This window comes from Mobula birostris, chromosome 10 (assembly GCF_030028105.1).
Source record: "Mobula birostris isolate sMobBir1 chromosome 10, sMobBir1.hap1, whole genome shotgun sequence".
In the NCBI taxonomy this organism is placed as follows: domain Eukaryota; kingdom Metazoa; phylum Chordata; class Chondrichthyes; order Myliobatiformes; family Myliobatidae; genus Mobula; species Mobula birostris.
Genome location: NC_092379.1, coordinates 75,626,181 through 75,653,884, shown reverse-complemented (window position 1 = coordinate 75,653,884; position 27,704 = coordinate 75,626,181). Strand labels below are relative to the sequence as shown.

Genomic DNA, 27,704 nt, shown 5'->3' with positions numbered 1-27,704 from the left:
CAGGTGAATTGATTATGGTGACCGATTAGGAAAAAGGGAGGTGCAACGAAACCTGGGTGTCATTATACACCAGTCATTGAAAGTGGGCATGCAGGTACAGCAGGCGGTGAAAAAGGCGAATGGTATGCTGGCATTTATAGCGAGAGGATTCGAGTACAGGAGCAGGGAGGTACTACTGCAGTTGTACAAGGCCTTGGTGAGACCACTCCTGGAGTATTGTGTGCAGTTTTGGTCCCCTAATCTGAGGAAAGACACCCTTGCCATAGAGGGAGTACAAAGAAGGTTCACCAGATTGATTCCTGGGATGGCAGGACTTTCATATGAAGAAAGACTGGATGAACTGGGCTTGTACTCGTTGGAATTTAGAAGATTGAGGGGGGATCTGATTGAAACGTATAAAATCCTAAAGGGATTGGACAGGCTAGATGCAGGAAGATTGTTCCCGATGTTGGGGAAGTCCAGAACAAGGGATCACAGTTTGAGGATAAAGGGGAAGCCTTTTAGGACCGAGATTAGGAAAAACTTCTTCACTCAGAGAGTGGTGAATCTGTGGAATTCTCTGCCACAGGAAACAGTTGAGGCCAGTTCATTGGCTATATTTAAGAGGGAGTTAGATATGGCCCTTGTGGCTAGGGGGATCAGGGGGTATGGAGGGAAGGCTGGGGCGGGATTCTGAGTTGGATGATCAGCCATGATCATAATAAATGGCGGTGCAGGCTCGAAGGGCCGAATGGCCTACTCCTGCACCTATTTTCTATGTTTCTATGTTTCTATGTTTATTCCCTGGAATGTAGGAGATTGAGGGGTGACATTATAGAAGTGCTTAAAATGATGAGAGACATAAATAAGGGAGGTGGTAATAGTCATTTCCCCAAGATATACGACTGAAACTTGGAGACAATAATTTACTATGAGAGGGGAAAGACTTAAAAGGGCACTGAGGGACAACTTTTCATTCAGAAGGTGGTAAGTTTATGGAATATGCTGCCAGAAGAAGTGTTTGAGGCAGATACTGTAGTATCATTAAAGAAGCACATGGAAAGGTACATGGAGGTGTGGGGTTTGGAGGGATATGGGCTGAATGTAAGACATTGCAACTGGCCAAGTCGCCACTGTAGTCAACATGGGTACATGTGCCATATTGCTCTATGACTGTATAGCAACCCATCCTGTGGGTAGTGCAGCAAGCGGATGTAGTTATGGCAACAGCACGATGGCCTAGTTGATGGACCTTATCCAATAAATGCAGGTGGGTGCAATATTGTGAGCCTGCAACAGATAGAACCAAGCTGGTTACAGTCTTCACCGAAGGTATTATCTTTCATTACCCCGATGGCTGCTTTCAAGTATTTTCTTTATTCAGTTCTGCTGCTAATCTTTAGAGAGTTTGATTTTGATTAGAATTTTTTTTTTATATAATGTATGTATGCACACTAAGGACACTTCCCCCCATTGATTTCTTCCTCATAAGCAGTCTCTCAAGGCAGAATTGAATTAGCTGTCCCTGTTAAGCAATGGCCCACTGGCAGCAGAGTTGGACATTTTATGTTTTCTCTCCCAAATGGTTGCGAATCTTTGGAGTTTGCTTCCTTAAAGAATAGATGAAATGGAGCTTTTCGATACTTTTCAGGCCAAGATTGATGAAGAGGAGGCTGAAGGGTTCTAGTGCATTGAGAATAAGTGGGCATCTGGAATGGATGCTACAGTCGGATCAAACAAAATTTTATTGAACAGCAGAACAACTTCAAGGAGCTGTGGCCTACATCTATTCCTACTTTGATTATATGTTCCTTTAGTACTCAGCCTCAAAAATGTGATTAACAGGAAAATTTTAACTTTCTGTTTTCATAAGTTAAACTCTCAAGAGTTAATATACAGTATGTTGCACACAATCTGCAACTATTCCTCATGATCCAAACTGAGTTTCAACTTAATTAATTGCACTAGTGAATCTTACTTTCATTGGCGACTTTACTTGTGTTCTTGATGTATGCTGAAAACTTGGCAAAGACATCACTGCCAGCATGATACGATTCTGGTTGACGTGGTGTGAGATGTGGGTATCTGATGGAAAACAATAGTTCATTGTTACTAACAATTCATCTTACATCAAAATTGGAATGATATATTTCAAAGATTCTGTACCTATTTGCAAAGTCTTTGTTATTTTGCTCAAACTTGCCACAGTTCCAAAATTATGTAATTCAATTGACAACGTAAGTAGCCAAATGCTTTCTCGCCTATTAATCCAGAAAACAAATCCTTTTGACAAGTAATTTAGAAAACTTGAAAACTCTTTTTTTTCTGGTTGCTCTAGAATTTAGCTCATATGGCAATTGATCATGAATGAAGAGATATTTGCTATCTCCCTGTAGTCGTAAATTGGTAGCTCAACCTGTCATTAGCAAAAGGGGATTTGCTAGAACTTCCTTCAGAACTGGACCAGTTTGGCTGAGGTTAAATGAGCAAATGGGTCAAGAAGACAACTGTATTCCTCACTGTTAACTTTGTTGGTGGATAATTGATATCTCACTCTACATTATTGAGGAATCTCATGCAACACCCTGACAGACTCAGTATGTTTATACAATAGAAAACAATGCAATTACATAAAACTGATGCTTTTTCTAACTATCTATTACAGTTCAGCTAGCTCCATGTAAGACGGAAGAGTCTTGCAGTTTGGATTTGAGGCTATGGTAGGGAACTCACTAGATACAAAGGTTAAAGGAAAATGGATGGCATTGTTCATCTCTACCTTTCTCATATCAATCAGGCCATTTTGGATAATAGTTTTGGCCAAAATTCCATGTAATCCAAGTTAATCCAAAGTCAAAAACATGGAAAGTAGGAAAAGTAAACTTGTAATTTTGGAAAATGGATAAGAAAATAGCTAGCTTAACACTGTCATAATTTCCAAATAATCAGATAGCATATCATCAGAATATCATATTATCATAATAGCTGTACTCCATTCACATTTTTATGCTTTATCTGATGAAACCTTGTGAAAGTCACAGAGGAATACAAAATAGAAACAAGCCCTTCAGCCTGCCAGGTCCAAATAACAGTTTAAATGAATTCTAAATTAATAGGCATCCGTTAGTCTCGTGAGACCATGGATTTGCGCCTTGGAAGGTTTCCAGGGCGCAGGCCTAGGCAAGGTTGTATGGAAGACTGGCAGTTGCCCATGCTGCAAGTCTCCCCTCTCCACGCCACCGTTGTCCAAGGGAAGGGCATTAGGACCCATACAGCTTGGCACCAGTGTTGTCGTAGAGCAATGTGTGATTAAGTGCCTTGCTCAAGGACACACACATTGCCTCAGCCAAGCCTCGAACTAGCAACCTTCAGATCACTAGACGAATGCCATAACCACTTGGCCACGTGCCAAATGTGTTCTAAATTAATCCATTTCTTATCCCATATTCTAGTGATTCCCTAAACTACTACTGCTAGCAAATTTCAAGAGTATCTAACTGAGTTAAAGTATTATTATTATTATTTACAGCTTTATTTATATTATATTCTATATTTTATACCTGGGTGGAGCCAATGTCTCTTCAAGAAACTCTTCAATCTTGATGAAATCAGTTTTTAATTCCCCATTGAAAATAAGAAATGGTGGATTGGTGCCTGGAGCTAGATGAAGCAATTCTGCAGGTCTCCTATGAGAATTAGAACAGGTGTAAGTTGATTGAAATATGTGACTCCTGTAAGGAGTGAAGGTAAGAATGCAAAATACCTCAGATATGAACAAAAGTCCCTACTCACTGCTAATTGCCAGTGACAAATTTTATTCGATATTCTGAGGCGCCAAGTTTCAAAATGCTGTGCTACATTGTACAACTTATACTCAATCCATGTGGTTCCAAATGCCGTATAAGCAAGAGAACTAACATTGAAGTTAATATTCAATGTTAGTTTCTCTCCTGAGGAGGCCAGAAGTGCTAAGCTACAGACACCCTTAAACTAACATGGTAACTTGAAACAGAAAAGTGGCAACAAAAGAAAGAGAAGCAGAGCCCATATGTCAGGTTAGCCTTAAATTAACATTGTTAATCATAGGTTGTTCTAGCCTCCTGTGGGACAGCTCATTTTATATCAGCATCACTTCCTGTTTATAAAAAGGTTTTAATATAATTTCTTGATGATTTGACTTGAAGCCACACGTTGGGAAGACATTCATCTCCATCCTCTTTATACGCCCTTGAAACAGCAATATCTTATCACAGGTTAAAAGTTCCGTTAAAAACCCTGAAGAAAACTTCTCTCTCAGCATAGTTCTGTACATAATCACTATAAGGGCAGTAGACTGGAAAGATAACTCATCTTCAAAGGTGTCACCCATGGACTGGAGATGCGTCTGAATGTCACAGGTGATAATGTCACCTTCCTACACAATCAATATTGATCACCAAGATCTGGAAATCAGGAAAGAATGTGGCTCATTGATCACGTCTTTGGAAAGCTTGAACAAAGCTTGAGCTTAGGAGGGATGGTGGCACCTAACAGCTCTATTTCTACCTTTAATATCTTTATTTTTGCTTTTCAGGCTTCTTTTGAAGACCCTGACCTGGAGTTACATGCAGGTTTTGGTTCTTTGCGGGAATGGGACCTGTTCTCAGGGTTCCATGTCTGGCCGCTATTCAACATGCCGAGGATTTGGCCTGAAAATCTCGATCATATTCGGCAGTTTAAGATCTCGGAGCTCTGGAGACGGGCGGATTGAGGATCGGTGTCATGGCAGGAGACTCATGTGTCATCAGGGAGGCCAGAAAATCTTTCACTGTGGGCCCAAAGATCCAAGGTCTTTGCAACCTTCGACACAGAGCTCAAAAAAAGCAATGAAACGGATTTTTAAGATCGTAAACCAGCGGGTTGTTGTTATGTCTCCCGCTCGCTGTGAAAATGGGAGACACCTCCCTCTCCCTTGCCAGGGTGGGAGAGAACCTGTGGGTTGTCAAATTTCAGATGAAATGTGAAGCTTTTGGGGTAACTTTGGTCTGTGTCTTTGCTATTGCTTAGCACACGCTTGGGCTCGGTGATTGTACTGATGCGCGTTTATTTTTGCTGGTGGGGGGAGGGGGATCGTTACTCACTTCCGCTTACGTGCGGGGCGGGGAGCTGGGGGGCGGGTTGGGGTTCTCATGTTTAACTGTCATTCATTCTTTGGGACATTTCTCTGTTTTTGTGGATGTTTCGCGAAGGAAAAGCATTTCAGGATGTATATTGTATACATTTCTCTGACATTAAACTTGATCTTTGAACGTTTCAACCACAATTTGCATAACAAAACCACAATTTGTATAATTGCAGCAGAAGCTCACACTGAAGCAGCTAAATGAAAGCAGCGTATGCTAAGCACAAAGTTCAGATGCAAAATCGAGAAAGCATGTATAGAAATGGAGAAAGATTGATTAGAGATGGAGACAGCAAGTGTAGAGGGTATATTAACTGTGCTCAAGGAAGAGCATAAAGCTGAGGTCACCTCAGCAGAAGCAAAAGTGTATGAAGCAGCAGCTGCTGATTTAGACCACGATGAGCCTGTACCTGGAATCATTTATGCTTTGCCATCACAGCAGCCAAATCATCTTAGTAAAGAATATGTTCAAATGCTTTTTGGCTAGAAAAAAGTGCTCCAGCTTTGCATGGAGTAGCTGTCCACAGCAGGAGGCCGATATGCCTTTCACATAGGCCAGGTATTGACAGTCAAGGCCTACAGCAGCAAAGGCCACAGCACCCCCTTCTGGAGTTTCACCACAACAAAGACCTCAGACAAGAGTTGCTACTGATGCCAACCTCATGGATAGGCTGAACTTTTATCCATCCCAGGACACACATTTGGCAAACCAGTCTCCACAATGCTCTCATTCAGGAATGCAGGTGCTTTAGATTTGTCTTGGTATCTGGCTCGTTGAGACCTAGTCACAGCAGAAGTGAAAGTGTTCATCAATCAGTCTGCTAGCAATCTGTCCTGGAAGTCAAGTTTTTGCAATGCTGTCCAAGGACCAAGTATCAAGCCTAGTGAAGAGCTAGATCTTCTCTGTAGGTGGCTTGATGGGGAGTCACTGCAACACACAGGAAGGGCGAGGGCAGTTCACATTAGTAATCCAGCTGCAGGTTTACAAATGCTGTGGCAGAGACTGGACAAATGCTCTTCATAGGCAATCAAAGAATCTCTCTTCAGTAGACTCGATAATTTTCCAAAGCTCTCACTCAAGAAACTGTAGAAGTTAGAGGAGCTCACGGATCTGTTGCAGAAGAGCAAGCTGCAAAAACAAGGGTTACCTACAAGTACTGAGTTTCTTGGACACAGCAAGAGGAATAAATCCCATAGTGGAGAAGCTACTGAACAATATGCACAGCAGTGGATAACTGAAGGTTTCAAATATTAAATAAAGCATTATGTCCCCTATCCTGTCAGGAACTGCTGAGGTGGCTTGACCCAGACGCAGAGAAGTAGAGATGCTTTAGTGTTGAGCAATAACTTTAATAATAAACTGCAAAATAACAAACCATGAGGAGTCACAAAACAGGAGAGGATGGATACTCAACATGACATGGCAACAAGATATAAGAAGGCTAGGAGGCTGGCTGGTTTGATGGGTGAATAAGGACTGTGGATGAGAGCTGAGTGGATGAGCTACAGGTGACAAGTTGGAAATGAGTGGCAGGTGACTCCTGTAAGCTATGTGGACACTGGGAGGTATCTGCCTGTGCAGGCCTGACAGGATACCTCCTCCTATGGCTAGCACTTGATGGCCCAGGACAATCCAGGTGGGTCTGATTGAAATCTTCATGAGTGATGGACCCGAACTAGATGGCACCCAAGATCTCTCCTTCAGGCCACGTCCTTCCCAGTCAACCAGATACTGCACCCCCCATCCATGACAACATAAATCCATCACCCGGTGTATCTTGCACATTGGACCACTCTCCACCATCCAAGGTATCAAAGGTGCAGGCTCAGGTGGGTTAGCAGGTCTGTGACTAACAGGCTCGAGGTGGGGTACATGGAAGGGAGGTGTGATCCTGAGGGATGGTGACATATGGAGATGGTAACTGACTGGATTGATGCAAATTGGTGATCTTGAAGGGACCAATAAACCAGGGCAAGAGCTTGCCGGGGTCGATGTGCAGTTACAGATCTCATTCCCCAGGTCGAGGTAATCTGACTGGGCACTGCCAGCAGTTGGCCTGGTGGCAGTAGGTGCAGTTGGCAACTAGGATGGCCCTCCATGCTCTCTTCCAAGCATTACAGCAGTGGCGAACCAGGCCCTGGTGATGGGCCCTCCATCACTGTTTCCTTATGGAGAACAATGGGGGCTGGTAGCCATGAAGCACTTCAAAGGGTAACATATCATGGCAGAGGAAATGTGTAGATTGTGGGACAGTTTGGCCCAGGGAAAATACTTCTTCCATATCGAAAGATTTGTGGTGACAAAGCATTGCAGAAACTTCTTAACGTGCTGACTGTTTTTTTTTCTGACAGACCATAGGTCTGCATGTCAGAGAGAACAAACTTGCTGAAACATGGAGAAGGGAGCAAAAGCGAGTGGCAAATTGTGGGCTGCAGTTCGACACAATGTCCTGAGGAAAACCATGGAGGTGAACTACACATTGGAGAACTGTTCTACCGTCTCAGCGGCTGACAGACATTTGGGGAGGGCAATGAAATGGGTTGCCTTGTAGAGTTGGTCCACCACTGTCGTGATCATCATGGCCCCATCAGAAGGAGGGAAACCAATGATGATATCCATGGCAATATGGGACTATGGGCACTTAGGGACCAGTAGAGACCAGAGAAGCCTGGGTCAGATGGTTGGAAGAATTGGACTGGGCACATAGCAACAAACTGACGAACATCAGCAATCATGTTGGGCCACTAAACCCTGCATCGCAGAAAATCTAGAGTCATGCTCCTAAATGTCCAGAGAGGGATGAAGAGTCAGCCCACTGCAGTGCCTCGGAATCCATGGCTGGTGGCATGTACGTGCAGTTCTCTAGTGTGTTGGCTGGAACAGGAAAATGCTGTAAGGACTGGCAGATCTGGTTCTCAAGATCCCAGATGATCAAAACAAGAATCTGCAAGGATGGAATGATGGGTTGAAGGTCCATCACCATTTCAGCTTGGTTGAACTGTCATGACAAGGTGTCCATCTTAGTGTTCCAGGAGCTGGGTTGTTAAGAGATGCTAAAGATGATTTGTGAGAAGATGAGGGCCTAGCAAGCCCGATGTGGGTTGAGTTGGTGGGTCTGTTGAATGGATATGAAGTTCTGGTGGTCAGTCCAGATCAGGAAAGACAATGATTAGCACAATGCACCTTATGCCCAACGATTGGACCTGGGTTGGGTCATAGTGGATGAAGTCTGACTTGATGGTGCTCATTGGCCCACTGTCAGCACATTTGAGACTAATGTCCTGGAGAATGATGCCCAAACCATTTCAGACCCTGTGAGAGTAGAATATGTAGGAAAGAAAAGATTGTAGGCAAGCAAACTAAATGCCCGGGCATACTTACTTCTGCTCAACCAGATTAATGCAACCTGGTCTTCTGTCACTCGGAAGTTGGTTATAAATTAGCACCTTCCATTGAAGATGAGATCTTCCTTTAAATCATGAAGAAAGTATTTAGCAAAGATGAGTTAAACAGTTGGGTAGCTCTCTATGATAACTTCTACCAAATAACAGAGAGCAGAACCTGAATCAACTAATCCCTCAGCCTACAGGATCTTGATCTTGGACAGGACCTCCCTGCTATGCAGCACAGTCTGGGCCTTATGTGGGGTTTCATTACCGACACCCTCACTTTCCAAGTTGCTGATGCCGAAAGACCCTTTGTGTGTCATGATGTGCTATCAACTACCCACGCCCTACTTTACTCTTTTGGATTTGCTTGTCCAGACACTTCATGTTAAGAGAGTTGACCTGAGCCACTTGTGGTTGGGATGTTTCATTCCCTAAAGAGAAACATGAAAAGTGGCAGCACTGATGTTCTTCCCTTCAGATTTGAAGATTCCAAGAACCTATACAGCAATTCTGCTACCTGCAGCCTGAAGGAAAGAGGTCTGCATCTTCTTTGACACACCAATTAAAACTGTTGCTGTTGGATACCTGAAGATCACACTGAAGATTATACTGATGGATATAATGAAGTTGGATTCATCCTAGCAAGACAAATCTTGTTCCCAAACCAGATCTCAACATACCAATACTTGAACTGTATGCTGCTGTTCTAGTAGTTGAGATGGCAAAGATAACCAAAGAACTGGACACGGAAATAAATGAGATCAAGTTTTTTTTTAAACCAATAGTAAGGCTGTGTTTGATTATATATTTAATGAAACAAGGATATTCTATGTTCATGTACATAATAGGATTCAACATATCAGGCGGTGAACCCAGAAGAGACAATGGAACTATGTTCCTACTTATCACAAACTGGCTGATCATGCCACAAGCTAATCAGCTCATCCTCTCCTCATGGTTAATTGGCCCAGCATTTCTTACTGATTCCCACCAGGAATGTCATCAAGGCCAGTATTTCTGATGTGAGAATGGTTAAAGACTATTTAGAAAGACGGTTTCAAGATCAGTCTCTGAGATTATCCTTCATTGCCAACAACTTAATGAAGTGATCACTTGATTTTCATTTGACTCAAGAGCAACTGACAGATGGATGCTACGTGTCGTCCTTAACTCCATGTTCTGACAATTTCCTCCAACCTTAGAATATTCTGGTTGCAAGCCTCAATGCAGCCTAAAATGTATAACACACTGTTTCTCTTGAGTGCAGAACTGGGAGACCTATACAGAAAAAAAGTTTTTTCACTGGAAATCTAAAGGAAAATAGAAAATTCTGGGAATGCTCAATATTGCAGACAATATAGAAAAGAGAAAAATTATTCAGGTCAATGACCTATCTTTAGGTTTTTTATTAAACATTCTTAAGTTTTGCCTGTTCTACCTCCCAACATTTCCTGGTTTCATTACTGGAAATCAATGGCAGACTTAGCTTATCATGATAGATGCGAGGTTTAGGGGTTTTACATTGTTGGTCTCATTAATATAGCTCTTATAACTTTGGGTGATTGTTGTCGGGTTCTGTCAGGTTTCAGTGGGACTCAAGTGCAGACCAATGAATACTCTTTCACCAGGATTTATTACGGAGCACAAAAGCAACAATCTTTCAAAAACAGAAGGCAGGCACGAATCCAAAATGGCAGGCAGAGGTCTTACCAGGAAAGGTTGCCAGGCGAGGGCAAACAATCCAGAGTGCACAGGCAAAAATCAGGTCCAAGAACGGGCAAAATCAGTTGGCAGAAGTGCAATGACAGGCTACAACAACACAGGTCAGAACTGAGACAAACTGGAAGAGAATGCTTGTCAAGGCAGGGTTTAAATGGACAGGGTAATGAGTGAAAATTAGAAACAGGTGAGTGCAAATGAGGAGACAAGCAGGTAATTAGAGGAAGTCCAAAAAGGAAAGGGGCTGGGCCAGAACCCACATGGCCAGGTGAAAGAAAGCAAAAATTAAAGACTGTTGTGATCCAGAGCTACCAGCAGAGGCCCTTCGACCCAGTGTTCAGGCCGGATCCTTAACAGATTGTAACCAGCTCTCCAACTGAAATCTTTTGTCAGCAGTGGGCGGTAGTGAATGGGCTGGGGGTAGAGGGGAAATGGTAACCAATAGATGTGAATGCACTGAGACCCCACTCTAATCACTTTAGCACTTAACTGCCTTATGGAATTCTGTTTTTTAACAAAAAAGTTCTGACTGACTTTCAATGTTAGTATTTTGTATCTGAGTATTCACAGCCAGTAAAGAATATATGCAATCTGCTGTGTGTATCTGTATCTGAGCCCAGCAACTCACCAGATGGTTGCTAATTTATACTGGTTACTGAATTATCATTCTGGGGGGTGGGAGAAATCTTTTCTAGCTGGTTAATCTTAACCATCAAGTTTGCCTTTTGTAGAAGTGGCAATCAATAACGACATTAAGCAACTAGCCTTGGTTGCTTTAAGAAGATGGTGATGCATTTTTCAAAACCACAATAGGAGTTCAGTTCAAATGAGCAACATGCTAGACTTCTTCAAGAGAAGCAGATAAGAACCCCATATATTTATGTGTCAAATCTAGATTAGATCAGGTAGGATCGGGGAGACCTCAGAAAAATCCTTTAATATAGCAGAAGCACCAAAGGGCTTCACAGGACCACAAGCAAACTAAGATTGACACCAGCCCTCTTCAGATGATGTTAGGGTAGAACAATACAGCGCAGGAACAGACCCATCAGCCCACAATGTTATGCCAAATTAATGACATTAGTAGTCAATGCCCAACTAAACTAATCCACCCTGCCAGCACAATGTTCATATCATTCTATTTTCTGCACATACATGTGCCTCTCCCAGAGCCTCTTGAACGTCTCTATTTGCCTCCACCATCACCGAGGCAGCACGTTCCAGATGCCCACAACTCTGTCAAAAAACTTGCCCCACAGATCTCCTTTGAGCTTACCCCATTTCACTTTAAATACATGTCCTCTAGTGTTAGACAATTCAACTGTGGGAAAAAGATACTGGCTGTCTACTTTATCTGTGACTCCTGTACTCGTATCAACTGCTTCCAAGATGGTGCCAGTGAACCAAGGCAATGTTCTGCACTTCTAAATATACCTCTTTTGAATTAGTCTCAATGCAACCCGCAGCATATAATGCAGTTGGTTGTCTTTTGCACACTGATTGTCCATCCTGTTGGCGTGGTCTTTCATTGATTCCATTATGGTTTTTGGATTTATTGAGTACGCCCACAAGAAAATGAATCTCAGGGTTGTATATGGCGACATATATGCATTTTGTTAAAAATTTACTTTGAACTTTTGAACCTCTATCAGATCTCTGCTCTTCCTCCACCACTCTAGAGAAAACAACCAATAAATGTCCGGTCTCTCCTTATAGTGTATGCCCTCTAGTCCAGGCAGCATCTGGTAAACCTCTTCTACACCCCCTCTAAAGTCTTGACATCCTTCTGATAACAGGGCAGCCAGAGTTCAATACAGTACTCCAAATCCAGCCTAACTTCATGACTCTTGATCTCAGTTTCTTTAATAATAAAGGCAAGCTTATCGCATGTCTTCTTTACCATGCTATCAATCTGTGCAGCCACGTTCAAGGAGTGGATACCTAGATCCCATGATCACTGTGCTCATCAACACTGTTAAGAGTCCTGCTATTAACAGTGTGCTGTTATTTTATATTTGATCTCCTAAAGTACAACACTTCACAATTGGCCAGGTTGAACTCCATCTGCCATATCTCTGCCCATATCTGCAACGGATGTATACTGTATCTTGCTGTATCCTGTGGCAGCCTTATACACAATCCACAACACTAGCAACCTTTGTATCATCTGCAAACTTACTAAAATACAGGTTATTTATTTATGTGTCACAAACAGCAGAGGTCCTGGTACAGATTTCCGTGGACCTCCAGCCAGAATAAGTCCCATTGACCATTACCCTCTGTCTTCTATGGGGAAGCCAATTCTGAATCCAAATAGCCAATTCACCATGGATCCCATGCATCTTAATCTTCAGGATGAGTATCCCATGAGGGATCTTGTAAAATGTCTTAGTAAAATCCATGTAAACAACTTCCACAGCTCTACCTTCATCAATCATTTTCATCAGCTCCTCAAAAAACTCCATCAATTTGTAAGACATAACTTGCCCTGCACAAACCCAAGCTGATTCCCCATAATTATGCCATGGCTTTCCAAATGCTCAAAATTCCATCCTTAAGAATCCTCCCCAGTAACTTACCTATCACTGAAATGAGGCTTACAAGTCTAAAATTTCTATGATTATCCCTATATCTTTTCTTGGAAAAAGGAACAACATTGACTATTCACCAGTCCTGAAGGACCTCATCTGTGGCTAGAGAGGACATGAAGATATCGGTCATGGCACCAGCAATCTCATTTCTTACCGCTCTAAATAACCTGACGTATATCTGATCAGCCCTGAGGTCTTATCCACCTTCATGTGCTTTAAGTGATCCAACACTACCTCTTTCTTTAACTCGAAATGTCCTACCAAATTAGCATGGTCCACACTAATCTCCCTATTTACACATCTTTCTCCTTGGTAAATACGATGCAAAATATTCATTTAGAACTTCACTCACATCATCCACCACTAAACACTTGTTCCCTCCTTTATCTCGAGTGGTTTCACTCACTCCTGTATTACCGTCTTGCTCTAGATGTACTTATTGAATGCCTTGGGATTCTCTTTAATTCTACTTGCAAGGACTTTTCATGGCCCCTCCTGTTTTTCCTAATTCTCTTAGTTCTTTAGTCATAGTCATTGTCATATTTTATTGATCCCAGGGGAAACTGGTTTTCGTTACAGTTGCACCATAAATAATAACTAGTAATAAAACCATAAATAGTTAAATAGTAATATGTAAACTATGCCAGGAAATAAGATCAGGACCAGCCTATTGGCTCAGGGTGTCTGACCCTCCAAGGGAGGACTTGTAAAGTTTGATGGCCACAGGCAGGAATGGCTTCCTATGATGTTCAGTGTTGCATCTCGGTGGAATGAGTCTGTGGCTGAATGTACTCCTGTGCCCAACCAGTACATTATGTAATGGATGGGAGACATTGTCCAAGGTAGCATGCAACTTGGACAGCATTCTCTTTTCAGACACCACCGTGAGAGAGCCCAGCTCCTTCCCCAAACATCACTGGCCTTACGAATGAGTTTGTTGATTCTATTGGTGTCTGCTACCCTCAGCCTGCTGCCCCAGCACACAACAGCAAACATGATCGCACTGGCCACCACAGACTCGTAGAACATCCTCAGCATCGTCCGGCAGATGTTAAAGGACCTCAGTCTCCTCAAGAAATAGAGACGGCTCTGACCTCTCTTGTATACAGCCTCAGTGTTCTTTGACCAGTCCAGTTTATTGTCAATTCGTATCCCCATGTATTAGTAATCTTCCACCATGTTCACACTGACACCGTGGATGGAAACAGGGGTCGCCGGTACCTTTGCTCTCCTCAAGTCTACCACCAGCTCCTTAGTCTTTTTCACATTAAGCTGCAGATAATTCTGCTCACACCATGTGACAAAGTTTCCTACCGTAGCCCTGTACTCAGCCTCATCTCCCTTGCTGATGCATCCTCGTGCTTTATGCTGATGCTGTTGCTTTATTGGTCTTTATAATCCTCAAGAGCTCTGTTTGATTTTAGGTCTCTAAAAATCCTTCCTCTTCTTGATTAAATTCATCACCTCTCAACATCCTGGTTTCCTTTACCTGCTATCTTTGTTCTTCCTTCTTAATGAAACATGCCTGTCCTGTACTCTTTACATGTGGTCTTTAAGTGCTCTACACATATCAGATGTGGACTTCCTCAGAGATAGCTGTTTCCTATTAACTGTCCCTAATTCAGCCCTAATAATTCTCGTAATTACCCTGCTCCAAATTAATATTCTCCTGCAAACTCCATACTTATCCTTATCTAAAACTTATGGAGTAATGATCTCTGTTCCTTAACCATTTTCCTACTGAAAGGTCAGTCTACTGCTTCTGATTTCTGCTCCTATACACAGGTCTGTCCCTGTCTCATGTTGAGGCAGCACCAGACTATTCTGTCAGGGTGGAAACTGGCAGACTTAGTCATGGCAAGAAAATGAATTTCAAAGCTCATCTCAGATATGGTACCAAAGCTATGAACAGTTTGGATCACTTTCAGAGATTGTCAGGGAACGAGATGGCTAGGGAACACTATTTCTGACGGGGAGCATAGGTGGTGGCCTTGATCTTTCCAATACCCAGTTAGAGGAAGTTACTGCTTGTCCAACACTGGATATACGATAAACATGAGAAATTGGATAGGGAACTCACAAAATGTGAAAATTATGAATCAATTGATGTTTGTTATTCAATCAGCAATACTATGTAATGTACGAATTATCCAACAGTGAGTTCTGATTCCAGTGGGACAGTTTGCGAGTTTGTACTCAGATTTAAATATTTGTTAATTAACATTGAGAGTTTTATTTATCAAAATAATAAACTGTAAATGCTGAACTAAAAATTTTGACTCTTTCTCAAGTGCTGCCTGGTTTGTTGAGCATTTCCAGATGTTCCTGTTTCTGTTTCAGATTTCCAGCATTTGCATTTGGAAACACAAGGACATTTTATAATTGAAGTTTATGCTTTGCTCTGGACTGATGCTACTCAATAGGGAGTCATCAGCTAATGCCTCACTCAGTTCGGGTGTCCTTCCTTGATGTTTGAAACCACATATACAGTTCATACAGTATCCTAAGGAGTAGCATATCTCAGTATACTGAGAACATCGGCTGTGCAGGTAAACAAGCTGCAGAGCAGGAATTTGGTGGAAATTCAAAGACATTTATTTTAATTGTAGCTTGCCGGGCTGCCAAAAGTAAATGCGCTTTAGTGCCTGAGTTCTTTGAAAAGTTGCTCAGCCTTTTATCAGTGCTGAGCAACTTTACAAAGAATGTGACATCTGCTAATCATTTTCAGGGTGGAATGGCACAACATGTCGATGTTAACCTTCTGTTTCTTGCCCACAATCTCTAGGGGTCAATAAATGTCTTTGAAGACATGTAAGTAAAATATATTTGATTTAAAACATGGTCAATTGTTATTACTGGTCATTGAAACTATGCATGGTGGCATAAAAGTAGCCACTTTATTTGGAGAAGCGTGTGAAATACACTTTAGGAGATGAAATAAGACAAAAGAGTAACAAAAAAAGGTGGGTTATTCACAACTACAGAGAAACAGAGAATCCTAGAATGCAGATCGATAGATCACTAGAAGAACAGGTAGGTAATGTGGCTAAGAACCAATACAAGATAATTTTTCTGTACTGACTGAAACATTAAAAGGCAGGTGATGATGCTAGCACAATGTGATCCCATCAACCATCATGTCTCCTCCTTGGCAACTCCACATCTGCATTCTACAGTGACCACTCTCCCCATAGTTCTCTGGTCCTCTCAACCTCCTACATATCCCTACCCATCCCCTGGCACTTACTCCTACACCACATCCCTTAACACACTTCAGGGGTCAAAACAACTCTTCTCAAGGCAGCTTCCTCTACATCAACAGGACCAAAGACAGACAAGGCAACTGTTCTGTCCACAAGAGCCATCTTGAGCTTCTGGTTGTATGTCACTTCAACTCATTTCCATTCTTACACCATCCTGTATGTCCTTGACCTTCTCCATTGTCATGGTGAGGCCAAACACAAACTAGAGGAACAATACCTCATTATTCTGCTTGGGTAGCCCATGCCAAGTGATACGAACATTTAATTTTCCAATCTCAAGTAACACCTACCTCCTGTGTTCCTTTTCTGCTCTTACCATTCCACCTTGATTCTCTCTCCCTTTATTTGCCTTTTTGTTTTCCATCTCTCCATCACTGGCACATCTATCCACCTGAATTTCTTTCCCTTACCTACCCTCCCTATCCCCTCCACCATGTGATTCCACCTGCCCGCCATCCTTCCCTTATCTACTTTGACATCACCTTCCAGCCTACTTCTCTATCTTTCCCCTTCCCTCCCTCCACCTGGCTTCATTTGCTCTGTGTTTTTATTATTATATGTTTCTATTTATTCACTAAAGGCTTCTGTTTTTAACCTTCAAGTTCCTCCTCCTTCCACAGACTCCATCTTCTTATCACCTCCCTCCTTACCAGGCTCCACCTATTAGCTACCATCTCATGCTTGACCCCACCCTTTCACCTCTTTATACCGGTGATCTTCCCTCCACACTCTTGGTCATGATGCAGTGTTATAACCCAGTCTACTATCACCAATGCTTCTTGACCTGTTGAATTCCTCCAGCAGTTTCCTTTTAGGCTCCAGATTTCAGTGTTTCTGTGATGCTGGAATATGAGGCCAAATCTACATTTCTGCACACAGTTATTCCATGCAAGAATGTGGTGAGGATGTTGGAGAATTCTGGTTCTGAGGACAGGCTGGGTGCTGAGGTTGATTTCTTTGAAATGAGGAAGCTTGAGGGAGGTTTGATGAAATCATTTAAAATCTTAAGAAGCCTGGACCGGATGAAGAAGAAGGACAGACCTATTTCTTTCACAGACAGATAAATAATTAGGAGTAATAAATCTATCTTAATTAATGAAAGAATAAGAGGAGAATAGAAGAAACACCCTCCAAAGCAATGAAAGGCAGACTGAAACTCACCATCTGAAATTCTAATTGAAGCAGAAAGCCCCATTGCATTAAATGCGTTCAAAAGACCACTTAAAGAGTCATAGTCTAAAAACCAAAAGGCCAAGACCAAGGAAGTGAGTTTAAATTGTACTGTCATGACCAGGATGTAACAGAATGCCATCACCAGTCACGTTGCATAGTCTTCTTCTGTGTAGTAAATTTCTGAATCAAAGTTGCCCCCATCCTGCACTTACTTTTTCATATCCACTGTTGTTACGTTGAATTTAACCCCTTTCAGCCACAAAACCATGAATAAGCGTTGGCAAAATGGACAGTTTCCAATGTTCTCTCCATCAAAACTAGCCTAATGGGAAGAGAAAAAGAAAACATGAAGTTCATGTTCTCAGTAAAGTATTACACTGTATTATAATTCAGCAGTTAATGCAATATGGTCAGTAATATTCCACTCACTGAAGTGAAAACTGTGATGATCACTCAACATCAGGAACAGCCAAACTTCCTTTGTAGTTACCAACAGGTCCAACAGGAAAGGACGATGAACTGGCAATTTCCATTACACTCAGATATCTTAAAGTGTTTCACAATGAAACACAAATAGCATTTGTGTTTATTACAGCGAAATGTTCTCTATATAAGGTAAATTTGCAAGAGCATGAAATCTTATTGTTTCTTAAAAAAATTAGTTATTTAAATGAGTCAATTGGCCAGAGTATGGAAGGTATAAAAATGGCTTCAAATTGCCTTCACTCAAAGAACCAGGCCTGAAGATGCCATACATGAAACTTCACCAAAATGCAAAATATATAAAACTTCATTCTCTTACAATGCTAGGCCTAATAGGAATTTCGAATTCACTGACATAAAAATCGTCTAGTAATATTCCAGTCAAAAGAGGTAGAAATTATTTCTGGTGCTCCAATTGTATTAATAATCAAGGCTCGCAACAGACCAGATATTTTAAATGTCTTTTTCTTAACACAGTAAAAATAATGTTCCATATTCTAGAATTTACCATTGGAATTAATTTTTTATCATTTGGCATGAGAAGGTATATCTGAAATAACAAGGTCTTGGAGTTTTACATTCTGACACTCTGGCTTGCAAGATAAGGTACTGTATGTGTCAAAGAGGAACTGCCAAAAGACCATCAGGAAAAGCTGATAAAATTCACTAATGACTTTTCAAAGTATGGGAAGCCATGTATCCAGTGGGGGCAAGATTAAGCTATTTTTGTTGTCAGCACTCCGAAGAACAATGATAGTACATTTATTGATTAATTCTACGTCGGATAGTGCATCCTGCTGCTTGGCTGTCATTTAGGAGAAAGTGGTACTCACCATCATAATGTACACATCAAGTTGTCTAACTTTGCACTCAGTGCAGGTTAAAAGCCATTTTTCCCCCATGGATCATTGGAAATAAGAATAGGAATTTTAAGAGAATGGGCAAAAAAATCTTAGAATATAGAAATATATTTTAAAAATAGATTATTTAGCCTGTCACATCAGTTCTTTACTCAACGGGATCATGGCTGATACGTGAACAAATTCTCTGCTTTAGTTTTGCTATATACTTCAACTCCTTAATTTTGTGTCAGAGGTTAAAATGTAACAATTGATCTACCATTGGTTTCCGTTCTGAAATAGGATTCCAAAGTCTCTGCTCTTTCTGTATGCAAAAGTATTACCCCACTGCACTGAAAGCCTTGGCTCTAAGTTCGGATCATGTATGCTCGACTATGTTCCTCCTCCATCAGAAATAATTTACTCCAATCTACCCTATCAAATCTGTCTGTTTTGGGAATTTCAGTTCAGTCATCCTTACATTTTTTTCAGTTACATTGACTACAATCTATTATTATTATTCTTATTAGTATTATTGTGTAGTATTGTGTAATCTCCTCATAAAAATGTCCAGCTATCATCCTGGTAAAACAAGGATTTTAGAGCATACAAATTATTATTAAAGACACTGTATTAGTATTAAAGATACTCTGTTTTCTGTCTCATCAACCTCAGCCAACTCCTTAACTCATTAAAATATTTGTCTTCATTTGCATAAGTTTCAACTTTCACTAAGTCTTTTTCAGAGGGCTCCTCAAAAGATTCATTCTGGAAGTGCTTATGTAAGACATTCATTTATGTTCTGTTGCCAAAAATTCTAGCACTTTTTTTTTCAAAAAAAGACTTGGCAAGCATGACGTCAAATTTATAAATGCAACATTTTACACTAAACAATTTTATACTGAAAACTTTCAAAGCATTTATTCAATCTAATCTTATTTATGGCTTCCAATAATACTGAAGGCACCCCTTTTACCCTCTCTTAGCTTTCACTATTTTCCAATCCAAGTGGGAATTGAGAACACTAGAAAATTATTATTTGAACAATTTCATTGTTTTCATCTACTTCCTTAAAACTATGGAATCCTGAGGATGTGGTGTAATTTTTTTCAGGATCACCCTGAATTTAGTTACATTAATTTGTATGGAAGTCTGTTTTGAAGCATTAGTTTCAATGAATTGACAGGAATGTTATCCTGCCTTCTCAATTGTGAATATCGATGCAGTGTAATTGATTAGCATCTAATTCTATGATTGTTACTATTCGAATGTTCGTCCCTTCATTTCCCGTGTCGCCATCGCCCATATTTGTAAGTCCATGTTGCTGACTAATATTGTCTTTCCAAAGTAATTTAAAATATTAAGTTGTGAGCTTTCTTTGAATATTCTCCTTGGTAACTTACTCTGCTGCTTTTTTTTTGTTCTCCATCCCTCTCATTCACAAAGATGTGCAGTAGCTTGTCTTTTTGAAATTTCTTTTTATGTTGTCCTTTATCCCCTTCTCTGACCGAGACAGTTAATTTGGCAAGTAAGGCTCATGCCCTCTGAGGATGTAATGAATGTGTACTGTGTAACTGTAAGTTCTTTTTATTGAACACCTCCCAGGGTCTCATTGCTACTTAATTCATGCGCAGATTTTCACAATCTTAGTCTTAGTTGTATCTAAAGCCTTCACAGCATTTTGACACTTATTGCTTTAAAACATTACATTGAGCTTAAACTGGATATGATCACCATTAAATGGAGGTACACATTAAGTAAATATAAAATAGAATAGTTGAGTTATTGATAAGTAATATAACTTACATAAACATGGGCACTTGCAGACTTTACCAGAATAAAATGACAATAATTTGTTCTCAGAGTTTATTTGTTCAGATTCCTACAGGAAGAGCATTTTCTGGAATCCACTGTAAGATCCACTATAACTTCTCAATATTGTTTAATACTGCACGCAGGAGCTACAATTTTCAGCACTTATTTAACGTCTTTGTGATGACGTGAGTAATTGAATCATTTGAAGCTCTGGCCTCAGCAGTGATGCTTTTTAAAACCCCTATTATTTACAGACAGGGAAGATCAATAATAATATCAGAGACCTGATCAGTTCCGTTGGAACCTGAATATAAACAGCTATGCACTCAAAACTTCAGGGAACTTGTAAGGAATGTACGGAAAAAAACAGGGTGTGGTCAACGAACACTGAAATTAAAATAGGAAATGGGAAATGAAAAATCCTGGCTTAGCTAGTTTATTCACGATGGTGGTAATGAACCATAATGAGACTTTCTGTTGTTTGTTATGGGCTGGTTCACAAAGTCAATCCAGCTTTCACCCTGCCCGATCACTTCTTTCAGTTTTTCAACCATCTCTGCCAGTGTCCAAATTGTTTTTAAGACTTCTGTTTCAACAAGAAAATAAGGGTGAGCAATCATATATTCGTGTAATATCACTGCATTAATCATCTAAAACCACACTCTCACTACCAGTCGCTGTCAGCTTCCCAATCCATACAGAATGTGAAAGAAATCTAAAGCTTGGCACTGTACAGATCCAAAATGTAAATATGGCATTTCTTTTTTTATTGATTATTAGGCAGAACCTTTGAAATATATCGTAAAATTTAGGGGCAATAAAAGTAAAAAAAATATATTAATGCATCTGAATAAATAACATTAAAATTAAACAAAAACTAACTGCATAAACTAAGAAAAATGAATCCACTTTTGATTCAACCAACAGACAAAGATTTTGAATAAATTTGTGGAAAAAAGAATTTTCGGCTCTTTACCTTAATGAAGAGTTCAACGTTTGGGGCTTTATTGCCAGATCCTTGTTTGGCCATTGTCAGAACGAAGATAGAATATCAAACAAGCTGTGCAAATGTAAGTAAAGTTTTCATGAATTTCAAAAGAAATTAGAAGTTCCGAACAAGTAAAAGCAGACTTTCTGGATAACGCCAGTTACCCTTGAGCTCTCCTTGAGGTATAGATCACAGAGAACTAGCAATACGCTGGGGTGTAACATCCTGCCTCTCTTAACACTTCCCTCAGTTGTAATCAGAGGGTGGCCAATGCCTCTAATTTACAAGAAAGAAAACAACAACTATGACACAGCAATACATCAGCATCACTTACAGTAAAGTAACAGAGCAAATAGAGCAGTTTAGGAAAAGCACAATCATTTAATTAATGTGTTTTTCTATTAATACCATTTAACCTTACAGGATCACCATAACTAGCCATTAATATTTAGAATGGAAACTCTCATATGAACTCTAGGCACATTAAGCCTAATTATATTATATTCTATTTGAGAAATATGACACTAAAAATAGAAATTTGTACTTTATTACATTCCTGTTGAGTGTGCCGAGCCCAGACTCATAGGGTGTGGGAGTCTAATAGGCAGCCAGACAGAAATGCCCCTGGGAATGATCAAAATTGACATGGCAACAGATCAAACAAATTCAGCGAAACCATCACATGGTTACGTTTAACACTTCTGGTGAATTAGTAGCCCTGCATGTAAAACACCGATTAGAGAAGAGCATAGACACTGAAAATGCATTGAGTTGTACTCTTCAGTGACCAAGAGTAACTTGATGGCACTGCCAAAGACTGAACCCTAAAGTACAACCACCAGAATGGGGTTTTGGCACATAATAAGTGAACTGATAAAACAAGGACCTGGTCCTGTCCTCACTGACCTACCTTTATAAGCACATAGGTTTATGATGATATTGGCAGGAGTGAAACTCAACCATGCTGGTGGAACAGAAATGAAGATGAAATACTGTGAATGCCCTTTAAAACAATTTGTGGCACCACCTTTGGGTTAAATGGGACAGACACACGTCTAAAGCCTCAAATCAGGGTATCCAAGACTTTATTAAACCATCAGCAATAACAGGAATGTATTCACCCTGAATAGTAACTCAGGTCCAGAGCAGAGCTTGAAAAAGCAGACAGTTTTCAGCAGGAGCCTGTGATTGGACAGCAGCGCAGACACAATAAATCTGGTCCAGACTGGAGTTTGAAAAACCCAACCTCCATAAAAGAGAGGTACCATCTAGTGGAGTGGTCATCGTCTGAGTGGTCTGAGTCAGAGTGGTAAGGCTTTGGCTTAACACACTTCAGCAAGAACATGTAGAGGCAAGGTAAGTAGGTAAATTTATTTCTTATTTCTTTTTCTAATCTAGATGGTATACCTGCAGGGCTAGTGTTCTGATCTGGATATCAGATGTGTGATTTCCAGGAGACTTCCAGCTTCCTTGAGGGCCACATCTGCATGACTTACATCGAGATGCAGCTCCTTAGAGACCATGTTAGAGAACTGGACCTGCAGCTCAATGACCTTCGGCTTGTAAGGAAAGTAAGGAGGTGATAGACAGGAACTACAGGGAGGTAGTCACCACAAAGTTACAGGACATAGACAAATGGGTGACTGTCAAGAGAAGGAAGGGAAAACATCGGATAGTGGAGAGCACCCCCATGGCCTTCCCCCTTAACAATAAATACTCAATTTTGAATGCTGCTGGGGGAAGCAATAGCGGACATGCCTCTGACACTGAGTCTGGCCCAGTGGCTCAGAAGGGTAGGGAACAGAAGAGGATGGCAGCAGTAAAAGGAGATGCTATAGTTAGGGGTACAGTTAGGCGATTCTGTGGATGCAAACAAGAAACATAAATAGTAGTTTGCCTCCCAGGTGCCAGGGTCTTTAATGTTTCTGAAAGTATCCACAGTATCCTAAAAAGGGAGTGCGAGCAGCCAGAAGTCGTGGTACATATTGATACCAACAACACAGGCCGAAAAAGGGAGAAGCTCCTGAAAACAGAATACAGAAAGATTTGAGGATGCAAACATGAAGAAATCTGCAGATGCTGGAAATTCAAGCAACACTCACAAAATGCTGGTGGAACGCAGCAGGTAAGGCTGCATCTATAGGAAGAGGTACAGTCGACGTTTTGGAGCAAGACCCTTCACCTGGCAAAGTCTGAAGGTGCTGTATATAAATGCATGTGGTATTTGGAATAAAGTGGATGAAGACATGGCACAATTATAGATTGGTTGGTATGATGTCATGGCATGACTGAGTCGTGGCTGAAAGAAGGCCATAGTTGGGATCTGAAAATCAAAGAATATACTTTGTTTTGAAAGGACAGGCAGAAAGCCATAGGTAGCGGTGTGGCTCTGTTGGTAAGAGGTGAAATTACATCATTAGAAAGCGGTGACAGAGGGGCAAAGAACGTTGAATCTTCGTGGGTGGAGTTTAAAAAAACTGCAAGGGTAAAAAAAAACAAATTATGGGGATCATATTAGGCATCCGAATACTGTAATATCCAAGATGTGGGGTTGTGATTGCAAAGAGAGCTGGAAAAGGAATGTAATAAGATAATGTAACAATTGTAATGGGGGACTTTAATATGCAAGGGGATAGGGAAAATCAGGTTGGTGTCAGATCGCAAGAGAGGGAATTTGTTGAATGCTTAAGCAATGGCTTTTTAGAGCAGCTTGTGCTTGAGCCTTTTAGAAGAAAGGCTATCTTAGATTGGGTGTTCTGTAATAATCCAGATTTTATTAGGGAGCTTAAGGTAAAGAAATCCTGAGGAGGCAGTGATTATAGTATGCTTGAATTCATACTGCGATTCGAGAGAGAAGCATAAGTCAGATGTATTAGTATTGCACTGGAATAAAGGGGATTACAGAGGCATGAGAAAGGAACTTGACTAGGTGGATTGAAGAGGGATATTGGCAGGTTGACGTCAGAGCAGAGGTGGCTGAAGTTTCTGGGAATAGTTCACAAGGCGCAGGATAGATATGTTTCACAGAAGAAGTTCTCAAACGGCAACCGTGGCTAGCAAGGGAAGTTAAGGGATGCATAAAAGCCAAGGAAATGGCATATAATGTAGTAAAAGTGAGTGGGAAGTTGGATGATTGGAAAGTTCTTAAAATCAAACAAAGGACAGCTAAAAAAGCCATAGAACGGGAAAAGATGAAATACAAGAGGAAACTAGCCAATAATATAAAGCAGGATACCAAAATTTTTTTCTGTTATATAAAGAGTAAAAGGGCATTGATATTGGACCACTGGAAAATGATGTTAGTGAGATAGTAATGAGAGAGAAAGAAATGGCAGATGAACTTAATGGGTACTTTGCATTTGTCTTTACTGTGGAAGACACTAGCAGTGTGCCAGAGGTCTGTGAGTGTCAGGGAGCAGGAGTGAGTACCATTGCTATTACAAAGGAAAAAGTGTTGAGCAAACTCAAAAGTCTTAAGATGGATAAGTCACCTGGACCAGATAGACTACATCCAAGTGTCCTGAAAGAGGTTGCTGAAGAGAGCAGATGCATTGGTCATGATTTTTCAAGAATCACTTGATTCTAGCATTGTCCTGGAGGACTGGAAAATTGCAAATGTCACTCCACTCTTTAAGAAGGGAGGAAGGCAAAAGAAAGGGAATTATAAGTTAGTTAGCCTAACCTCACTGGATGGAGTCCATTACTAAGGACGAGGTTTCGGGATACTTGGAGACTAAAGACAAAATAAGTTAAAGTCAGCATGGTTTCTGTGAAGGGAAATCTTGCCTGACAAATTTGTTGGAGTTCTTTGAGGAAATAACAAGCAGGGTGAACAAAGGAGAGGCAGTGGATGTCATTTACTTGGATTTTCAGAAGGTCTTTGATAAGGTGTCACACATGAGGCTTCTGAACAAGATAAAATCCCATGGAATTGCAGGGAAGATACTGGCATGGATAGAGGAATAGCTGTTAGGTAGGAGGAAGTGAGTGGGAATAAAGGGGTTCTTTCTGATTGGCTGCTGGTGACTAGTGGTATTCCCCAGGGGTCAGTATTGTGACCATTACTTTTCACATTGTTTGTCAATGATTTAGATAATGGAATTGATAGCTTTGTGGCAAAGTCTGCAGATGATACAAAAATAGGTGGAGGGTGAGGTAGTGCTGAGGAAGCAATGTGATTGCAGAAGTACTGAGACAATTTGGAAGAATGGGCTAAAAAGTGCCAGATGGATTACAGTGTTGGGAAATGTATGATAATACATTTAGATAAAAGGAACAAAATTGCAGACTATTATCTGAATGGGGAGAAAATTCAAACATCGGAGGTGCAATGGAATTTGGGAGTCCTGATGCAAGACTCACAAAAGGTTAATTTACAGGTTGAGACTGGAAGGCAAATGCAATGTTGGCATTCATTTCAAGCGGAATCATGCTGAGACTTTATAAGACACTAGTCAGGCTGCACTTGGAGTTTTGTCAACTGTTTTGGGCCTCATATCTCAGAAAGGATGTGTTGTCATTGGAGAGAGTCCAGAGGAGGTTCACGAGGATGATTCTGGGAATAAAGGGGTTAACATATGAAGATCATTTGGCAGCTTTGGGCCTGTACTTACCTGAATTTAGAAAAATGCGGGCGGATTCCATTGAAACCCACTAAATGTTGAAAGGACTAGATGAGGTTGATTTTAGTTTCCTATGGCAGGGGTGTCCAGAACTGGAGAGCACCGCCTCAAAACTGAGGGACGACCCTTTAAAACATAGGTAAGGAGAATTTCTTTTAGCCAGAAAGTAGTGAATCTGTGGAATGCTCTGCCACAGACAGCTGTGGAGGCCAAGACTGTGGTTATATGTAAGGTGAAAATTGCTAGTTTCCTAATTGGTTAGGGCATCAAAGGTTATAGTGAGAAGGCAGGTTTATGGGGTTGAGTGGGATCCAGGATCAGCCATAATTGAATGGTGGAGTAGATTCAAAGGGCTGAATGGCCTAATTCTGCTCCTATGTCTCATGGTCTTATGGTCTTATGGTCTTTATCCATAACATTATGACACATGAAGGGTTGTGTTTCAATAAGGAACTTAAGAAAGGTATGCAGGAGGGTCTCTAAGTACGCATCAAAAGAACGTGCCACCTAGATGAATCTACAACAATAGGCAACAGACATGAGGAAGTAACACGAAACAGCCAATGAACTGATCGCCAGCCAATAAGATCAAACAAAGTGCAGCAGTCCTTCTGCATTCAGTTGTGAACAGTGCCAAATACTAACAGGAGGAAAAGTTCCATGAGCATTCCCATTTTCAACAGCAACAGCATGTGTGTGCAAAAGAAGAGTAATTTGAACAATATACAACCAAAAAATGGGAAGTGAATGACCCAACTCTGCCCCCTGCTGAGATTTCCTGAAATCCACAAACTTCAGGGAAGTGCCTTGAGCCAAATGGAGTGTTCACCACCGCCCCCCCCCGCCCCCCAGACGTTCTCATGTTTTATTCTTCAACAACATTGAATCGCAGTGGATTTAATTTGGCTTTTTATGGTACTGATCAACAGAAAAATACTCTTTCATGTCGAAGTGAAGACAGATCTCTCCAAAATGATTTAAATTAATTACAAAAATATAAAACACAAAATAATTTATTAGACGCACTTTTGGCAGCAATTACAGCCTGTGTGGATGGGTGTCTATAAACTTTACACAACTGGACCCTGCAATTTTTCCCCATTCTTCTTTACAAAACTGCTCAAGCTCTGTCAGATTGCATGGGGATTATGAGTGAACAGCCCTTTTCAAGTCCAGCCACACCACAAATTCTATTTAGATTGAGGTCTGGACTCTGACTTGGCCACTCCAGGACATCAACTTTGTTGATTTCAAGCTATTCCTTGTCTTGCTGGAAAACAAATCTTCTCCCAAGTTGAGGTTCTCTTGCAGACTGCATCAAGTTTTCCTCCAGGATTTCCCTGTATTTTGCTGCATTCACTTTACCCTCTACCTTCACAAACCTTCCAGGGTCTGCTGTGGTGAAGCATCCCCACAGCATGATGCAACCACCACCATGCTTCATGGCAGGGATGGTGTGTTTTTGATGATGTGCAGTGTTTCGCTAATGCCAAACACAGCATTTGGTCTGGCCAAAAAGCTCAGTTTTCATTTCATTAGACCATAGAACCTTCTTCCAGCTGACTTCAGAGTCTCCACATGCCTTCTGCCAAACTCTAGCCGTGATTTCATGTGACATTTTTTCAGAAGTGGCTTTCTCTTTGCCACTCTCCCATAAACCTGCAACTGGTGAAATATTCAG

At 41.0% G+C, this 27,704-nt stretch overlaps 1 protein-coding gene across 2 annotated transcripts in view; it reads right to left on the bottom strand.

Annotated features, from left to right (window-relative positions):
• The window catches only part of LOC140204121 (chloride intracellular channel protein 2-like), a 59,695-nt gene that overhangs the window by 18,338 nt on the left and 13,653 nt on the right, over window positions 1-27,704 (bottom strand). The window contains exons 1-5 of one of the 2 annotated variants that reach the window (XM_072270491.1): window positions 21,566-21,661; window positions 21,390-21,473; window positions 17,489-17,598; window positions 3,540-3,665; window positions 1,958-2,064 (exon numbers count right to left, since the gene is read on the bottom strand). In XM_072270491.1, the coding sequence (XP_072126592.1) occupies window positions 1,958-2,064; window positions 3,540-3,665; window positions 17,489-17,598; window positions 21,390-21,443 (397 nt within the window). In that variant the 5' untranslated portion in view covers window positions 21,444-21,473; window positions 21,566-21,661. Of the gene's footprint in view, window positions 1-1,957; window positions 2,065-3,539; window positions 3,666-17,488; window positions 17,599-21,389; window positions 21,474-21,565; window positions 21,662-27,704 lie in introns of those variants that run through there. The other variant, XM_072270492.1, reaches the window with a different exon arrangement.